This window comes from Olea europaea, unplaced genomic scaffold (assembly GCF_002742605.1).
Source record: "Olea europaea var. sylvestris unplaced genomic scaffold, O_europaea_v1 scaffold1481, whole genome shotgun sequence".
Classification (NCBI taxonomy): Eukaryota; Viridiplantae; Streptophyta; class Magnoliopsida; order Lamiales; family Oleaceae; genus Olea; species Olea europaea.
Window position 1 is genome coordinate 72,491 of NW_019232372.1, and position 8,399 is coordinate 80,889.

The 8,399-nt window shown below is 32.8% G+C and overlaps 1 protein-coding gene across 1 annotated transcript in view; it reads right to left on the reverse strand.

Annotated features, from left to right (window-relative positions):
* The window catches only part of LOC111376279, a 24,082-nt gene extending 16,812 nt beyond the window's left edge, over positions 1 to 7,270 (reverse strand). The window contains exons 1-4 of the mRNA XM_022999228.1: positions 6,800 to 7,270; positions 2,804 to 2,880; positions 1,912 to 2,070; positions 533 to 746 (exon numbers count right to left, since the gene is read on the reverse strand). Coding sequence (XP_022854996.1) covers positions 533 to 746; positions 1,912 to 2,070; positions 2,804 to 2,880; positions 6,800 to 6,967 — 618 coding nt within the window. The 5' untranslated portion in view covers positions 6,968 to 7,270. The remainder of the gene's footprint in view (positions 1 to 532; positions 747 to 1,911; positions 2,071 to 2,803; positions 2,881 to 6,799) is intronic.
* Between the last annotated feature and the right edge of the window lie 1,129 nt (positions 7,271 to 8,399).

An 8,399-nucleotide genomic window follows, 5' to 3' on the forward strand; every position in this document is an offset into this window, starting at 1 on the left:
AGCTTAAAAATGTGTCCAAACTAGACATGCTTGCATAAAGGAGTGAATGGGGATACCACAAGCCAGTTTCAGAGGCTTGAATTAGTAACATTTTCCAGCTGTTATATTATTTTCATTGTTTCATGTTGAAAAATAAGAAAATTGCAAGGAACACTTTGAGAAATTGACTTATCAAGCAAAAACCATTTCCTGTGATATATAATGTAGGATGAAGGGAGCAAATGAATCGAAGCATGGTTCCAAATTCAACAGGCTTAAAGCAAAATGCAAAACCTTACAAAGTTTTTATTTAACATGTACCAGAGAAAATCTATGCTCCAAAGTGAAATGAATCAATGAAAATTGTGTTTATCTAATAAGTATTGCAGCAATGATTTAAAGTCGATAACTAGAATAACTAGAATACAAATCCCTGGTAAATGGAGTACAGATAGAAGTCCAGATAAAAAGGAAAATAAATGCTCTTGTGACATATTTTTCATACTATATTTCTTGTTAGACCAGTTTATAAGCATGTCATCAGAATACTTACCACTATAGTGTTCGATAGTTCTTTGTGAGCATCATCAAGTTTCACAGCCATTTTGGCAATTTTGTGCGACAGAACCTTCTGACGTGTAGTCCAGTCAGAATTTCTCCAAATGCTCTTTGGAATTTCACTTAAACCAAAACCAAGAAGAAATGCACCAGTCACTAGCCCAAATGTATTTGAGCCTGCCATTGCCAAAGCCAGTATATCTCTAATCCTGCCAGCGAACGTATAAACAATGAATGGAAACGACATTAAGAATTTAAGACCAAGTGATTCAGTATAGCTATGCATGTTATAATAAGAGGATTGCGATCCATCAACTGCTACATTAAAGAATATTTTTGACCACTAAATTCGATTAGTTTTTCTTATTTATTTATTTAATGTTATTGTTTATGTCTTATTTTCTCTTGTTTTGTGCGTGTTTTAGGGGGAGTTGGAATAGGTGCACTGCCTCATCTTGAGTTTATCAAGGAACCAAGTATCTAGTGTAATATGTTATGGATTTGCAAGCTACTGTTCCAAATTCTTGAACTAAGCCCCTGCCCACCCCCATTAAATTAAAATCCATTTTCTCTCTTCTTATCAACTACACATTCTCCAATAAAATAATATTACACGCAAACCTAAAAACTTTCCCTTCCTTTTTAACACACATTCTTCAAAAAATTACTATTCCTTTCATTATAGTTCGAAATAATGGAGCCCAAAACCGGGGATCAATATGATGCATGAGATCCTCACTTTCAATTCTCTGCTATAATAAAGCCAATCGCTCGCAAAGGCTGATATATCATTTACCTGTTCTAAGACCCATTTCTTTCGATCCAATAATTTCATCATTGACAAAGATGCATGAAAAATCAGAAGTAAAGAACATAATCATGTAACAAGGACCCAAAAATCACCCACTGAAGACACCAGCCTCCTCTCAGAATGGCAACCAACAGTTAATAAGGCAGAGCACTTATGTATAGAGCCACAAGATCTTCACTCACTCGTCAACAAAACATTTAATCCCTCATGTGAAGTAAGAATTTCCAACTTCAATTGATCCAGCTGGTCCACATGGAATAGAATAGTGCTGCCTCATTGGTTGGTTATGGACAATACATTTCCACTCTCCCACTTCCCAATTAACTTCATGAGGTTGCCCCCACAAATTTGTCACATGTTTAGGAACAGCACAATTACATACCAAGAAAGGAAAATTACCAGACCTATAATGCACACCCATAAGACATATTTAGTGCATTCTATGTGGCAAGTTACCCTTGCCACTGATACAGGATTGAAAACAACTAAGAATTTACAGAGACCTAATTGTGCCAGAAAATAAATACAATGAAGTGAAATTAGAATAAGGGAAAAAAACTCACCCAATTTTGTCCATAATAATGAGGAGAATAAGTCCGAAAAGACCAATGGAACCCACAATTAAATAGAAGACTAAGTTGACATGTATGCTAGTCTTTAGTCTTTCCTTCACTGTAAAATCTCCAGCATCTTCGTAACCTTGTATCAAGGGCACAACAAGCCTGCTCAAAGTGAAAAATACAAAATAATAATCTCAAGATATGCATATCTCAATATATGTGTGTGACTATCTTCAGAAAAATATAAAAATAGAACCTCTAGAATGTTATGGCACTGCATAATTCTTCTCAGGATGTAAAAGAAGTACAAACATAATTTTAGTGGTATGAAATCCAGGATATGTAAGTTAACACCATCAACATGCATGACAAGAAGTTATTAAGCCACTGTTTGGTGGGGACTAAAATGAGATTTTTAGTAGATTTTGATAAAAGTTGAAGAAATGTGTAGTTGAAAGGTTGTGAACCCCATGAGATATGTGATTGATATTAATTATTGACTTTGACTTAGATAAAAATCTAGGTTTTAATTTCCACCAAAACAGAGGCTAAATAGGATACCTAAATAAAGCAAATGAAAAAACTCAGACAGACATTACTATCGAAAAGAGGATCTTCACGTCTCTCTCATTCAAAACCTTTGTATAAATGATTTAAGGACAATGCATCTATACAGATTCTAATATTTTATCCTAATAATCATAGAGAGTTAGCAAGCAACATCCGCGTATCAATCAACAGCATTCTAGAGAATAAAAGACAGAATATATCAATTTTGAAGGGGAATAAAAATAAGTGTATAGTGTATTTGAGTGAAATCTAACCAATGCAACTACCCTATATAGTAAATAGTGCAATACGTAGTTACAAATCCAAAATTTTAGAGAAGGCATACCATGTAAGCAAAAATGTACTCCAATATGACCAACTCCAAAAGAAAGAGATGCCTCCATTAAATTGACCAATTATTGTCTGCACCACAAGAAAGAAAATCCTTAAGATTTACCGAAATTCATCAAATTAATTATGGTGAAGGGATATTACCAATCATAAATCTGAGGAATTTCTAGTGTTGTAAGTAAAAAAATCCATAGGAAAAGTTTGCATGGCATGCAAGAGAAAGAGGATTGAGAAAGGAAGCTGATGTTACAAGACATAGCTCAGTCAGTAGGTTCGGATGACTCTAAGTGTATGTTTAGCAAAGCTTTTAAGTGCTTATAAGCTGATCAATCATCATTTTTAAACACATATTCCTTTTGACTTACAACTTTTATTTATTTTTTAACCACACATTCCATGGGATTTAATGCTTATAAGCACTTAAAAGCTTAGCCAAACAAGCAAATCAACTCTGATTAGTTTGTCTACAGCTTGTTCAAGATCACTTGCTAGTTCCACCTAGGGGCAGAGCCAAGACCTAGTCTCAGCAGGGTCAAAATTTAGCTCAGAATTTTTTATTTTTTGCAAAATAAGACATAAACGTAATATTAAATCTCCTACCTACAATTTTTCCTTATTTGTTTCCATACTTTTGTTATGTCATATAATATCTTCATTATTAACTTTATTTAGTACATATTTTCAATATCAATAATGAAACTGTCATTTCCAAACCATTTGATTTCTTTACAACTTTTAAGTTTATCGAATTACATAAATGTAGTTATCTAGGCTTCGAACTCTAATGTTCAGCTCAACATGAGTTATGACAAATAAAGTTGTGAAAGTTGTGCTACATAAAAATTGAGTCAATAAATCAATATTTTATTCTTCTTCAATCGTGTTCAGCCCCTGTTTGGTGGCTTTTAATTTGATAAAAAATAAAATTTAAAAAAATACTATATTTAAAATTTTTATTTTTATTTTTATTTTTTGAGAATGTGTGGTTAAAAAATAAAAAAAAAATTAAATTTACATGTACAATATTATATTGTGTTAATGTGTGGTTGAAAATGAGTATGAGAAATAAATTAAATTAAAGGTCACCAAATAGGGCTCAATTGTTTTTCGTGCATAAAAATACCTAAAACTAAGGTGTAGAGAATATCTTATTTGTAATACTTTAATCAAACTAGTCAAATAAAATAAAATTAAACATGTACCTAGTAGTGACAACTAAAAACGGAAAAGAAAAAGGAAAAAGAAAGTGATACTAAACCCTTGTTTGATGGTCACTATTCTAGAAAAATATTGTTTTGAATAGTGAATTTTCGAGAATGCATTGTTAAATAATAGAAAAAAAATTTTGAATTTACGTGTAGAATATTTTATTATGTGAATGTGTGATTGAAAATAAATATGTAGAAAAAAGAATTTAAAAAAATCCATCAAACAAGGAGTAAGCCCTTGTTTGAGCTCCATTTTTCATCAAATTATATTTTTCAACAGTGATTTGACCTTATTTCAACAACATATTTCTAATAAAATAATATTATATACAAACCCAAAACTTTTTTTTTTTTTTTAACCACACATTCTCCATTATAATAGTATTTCAAAATGCATTTTAAAAAAATGGGGCTCAAACAACCCCTAAGTGAACAAGTATTTTTTAATTAAGACAGACTTATAATGAGAGAAGGTAGAGACAAAGAGAAGAAAAAACAAAAAACAATGAAGATTAGGCCAAAATAAGGCTTTGAAAAAATTAAAAGAACAAGAAGCTGAAAAGGGAAAGAGAGAAAGCAGCATTATAAACTTGGCTTCTTTCATTTTAATTGTTATTTATAACATNAAAATATTCCCAATTATAGAACAATTAGAAAATAATCTAGAAAAAGGAACCCATATCTTTTAATAATTATTCTACTGGATGAGAAATCAAATTCTTAAGGACAGTAAAATCAATCTAACCTAGGACTGTACATTTTCAGACAGTAATTGGTCACATACAAAATTTTTCTTTCTAAAACCTAAACCGGATAAGCTACCTATTTCCTAAGCCCTGAGAGGTACCCAATGAGAGACAAAACTTGCTTCAAAGCCTACCAACTACTCTTGAAGGGTTCTACCTACGTGGGCACGATAAACACTTTTTTTGATAAGTATGTGGGCACGATAAATACCACTATAACAAAAACTACTATCAATCTACATCATCCCATACATTGTGAGAAAACCAAATTTCTCTAAAGAAAAATTAAAACAATAGTTTATGACTTAAGTGATGCACAAAAATAAGTTGTAAGTTCACTAACAACCTATCTATTATTTAGCAGAAAGCTATGCATTTAACATATATGTTCTTGAACAATGACTCATGCAGATTTTATGTTAAAAATAGTACAGATCAAGAATAGTTCAAACTAAAACACAAAGAGGAAAGGAAATTAAAAAAGAAAAGAAGGCAGTTCGGAAGAATATTATGAGAACTTATCAATGAAACCAAGGTGAAAGAATTGGGCACCAGAAGTAACTTCCAAACACAAACCGGGACTCAATAGGGTAGTACCCCAAATATAGGAATAGTGCCTATACACATTTAATGTAACTTCCTAAAAACGGGGCATACCAATAACCCAAAAGAAAACCATTTCATTTCCATCCAGATAAACTCTAAATCTGATTAAATGTCTCTCCTGTAAAAAGTATTTAAGTCATCATTAAATAGACATGTTAAAAACATAATTAATTCCAACATGAAACTGGATTACTTATGACATATCAGATAAGGCATTCCAAGGTCATGATCTCTCAAAGAGCTGGGGCTATGACCGTAACGGACAACATTATAAAGAAAAATACAGTTTACAAGAAAGTTCCATCTAAGGATAAGGATCACAGGAACATGTCAGCGATACTCATTGAGTGCCAGCAGCTAGCTGTGTCATCAGCAATAAGGTAGCTGATGCCTTTCGAAGCACTTTCTAGTATGCACTTTAGTTGGCCATGCACACAAACATAGATATAATTGAGTCTAAATGACATAGGCAGAGTATACAGCAGAGACTGGATATGTCAATCTTACAATAAGTTCTAATTCTCAAATTCACTTCCCATGCACACAAACGTTAATATAATTTATCTCCATAAGTAACTCCTGTAAAACTTTTGCATGTACAGCACAAACGTATACACATTCTTACACATACTCAGGCGCCAGACTTGCAATTCCATTTGTGTATTAAGCTCGTGTAATCCTTTTATTTCAAGATACAAAACACATACAAAAAGAATCCGAACAGTGAATATACATGCACGCGAGCATGTTTTGCTAGCTTGTGTTTAGTACTCTAGTATCAGAAATATAAGGTACAACATGGGCCTGCACTTACAAGATAGACTAGTTTGCCTCTTCCTTTAAATTCATAAAGTTGATTCAAATAATCAAGACGGCAAGCGATTAAACCTTTTTCTCAACCTGACTGCTTTGGCCTTTGAACGTGCCAAACCGGCAAATAGTCAATCTAAAAGCAAGAAAGACGAAAGGAAATTTTGCCTGAATAAGTCTCCGGGAAGTGTTTATTTATCATTCCTTGAATAAAATCCGTCCTATCTTCCTTTCAATCAGCTCACCAATTCACAATCTTTTTTTAGGTCTTCTCCAATATTTATTCTAGAGCTTCATACCTACAAAATGATACAAAACCTAAAACCCTTGCCATTTTTAAGTGCACGTTGGGAGTCCATTATCGAATGAAACAAGAACCTGTCATTTGGGATTCCATCCACTTAAATTCAGAATCCCAGCTATACTAAAACTCGAAAACAGAACCATTGCACAAACAAAAACTCAATCAAACAGGATTAATAAAAACTCGGCCAAATCAAAAATCAACGAAGTAAATTAAGCTCACAAGAGCTAATTAAATCATTTCAAGCAATGCATAAACTGAAATCTAAAATAACTAGCGTACTACTCAAAAAATTTAGCTGCAGAATCAGAATTTACTGTCCAAATGTCGGCAGGGACTAGGCTGATGATTGAAATGGAACAGAACCAAGTGTATCCCACCGTAAGAAACACGTAACGCGGCACTTCCGGACCGGCGAAGTATTTTAGAGTCAAAATCACCATGCCTAGGGTTAGCGGCAGAGAGATCAAGTAAAAAACCCACATCTTCGATCAATTCCCCTTTTGCGTATAATCCAAATAATGTAAAAATCAAATTTAGAATGATATCAATTGTTTAGATCGGAATTCAAAAATATAAAAAAACGGGAATTTTGATCGAAATTCTGAAATATGGAGTGTCATGGAAGGGATTGCACACCAAATTCTGACTATTCCAGGTTTCTTTCCCTCTGTTTGCACGCGCTGCCAATGCGCGTGGATGAGAATGATGGCGTCGGGTGGGATTTTGGTTTATGCCGACGAATCTGTAACGCACTTCAGCTAAAAACTTTTGAGTAATGCTATTTGAATGTCAAACTCTCCTCCACCACTCCTGCCGTCAAATATCATATTGTGAGGGTGGTAAATCGCAGTTTATACCTCCAAGGGTAGAGGGTGAAAGGCTGCTTGTGCATTTGTACTTACCCAAGAGCCAAATTCATATTTCAGGATTCGAACTCTTGACGCAACAATTTCAAGCAAAGTTGGATTTCTCCACCCTCCCCTTTTACAAATAGTAATGCTATTTGAATTTTGCTACACATAGATCAAGATTTGCGCTTTTGTATATACTCTCTTCACACGAGGGAAGGTGACATGATTTTTTTAGAATTTTACTATGGGCCCATTTGGGAGCGATTTTTTCAACCAAAAAATTGATTTTTTGATCGTTATTTCATTATTTCATCCGTTATATTTGACTTTTTCTCTCATAGGTGGATCCCACTTTTCTCATAACGATCAAAAAATCAATTTTTAAAATCACTCCCACACAGACTTTATTTGTAACCTAATTTTTGACACTTACATTATAGTCAAACATCAAATGGACGAAAAAATTACTTGAAATTTAAACTATCCAATAGGATAATGCTATATGACAAAATGTAAATTAAAATATACATCATAGTATATATGTAGCAAGATTATTTTTTTATTGTTGTGGGTCCCCCTCCTCATAGAAGGGAAGTATACATCGAAGTGTCAACTCCTGTATACAAATAGCAATGCTATTTGGCCCTTGTTTGAGTCACGTTAATTTCATAAGAGTGCATTTTTAAATAGTGTACATATAAAAATTGTACGATTATAAAATATGAAAAATTTTGAATTTATGTTTGATATTATTTTATTAAAGAATATGCTGTTAAAATAATTTCAAATCGCTATTTAAGAATATATTTTTCTTAAAACTTGTGGATCAAACAGGGTCTTAGTCCCATCGGCCTAGGTAACGCTAATGTGGTATTCATTGATAGATAAAATTAAATAACTCATTTCATTTTACATTTCATTTAACCTATCATTCAATACCAACTAAATTGGTATTACAATAAAAAATGGAGCTACATAACATTACTCAAAACTTTCGTGGAGTGCATAAGGTAGTCTGTTTGTTTTAGTCTTTGTTTGAAATATGATTATAATTTGTTTATAA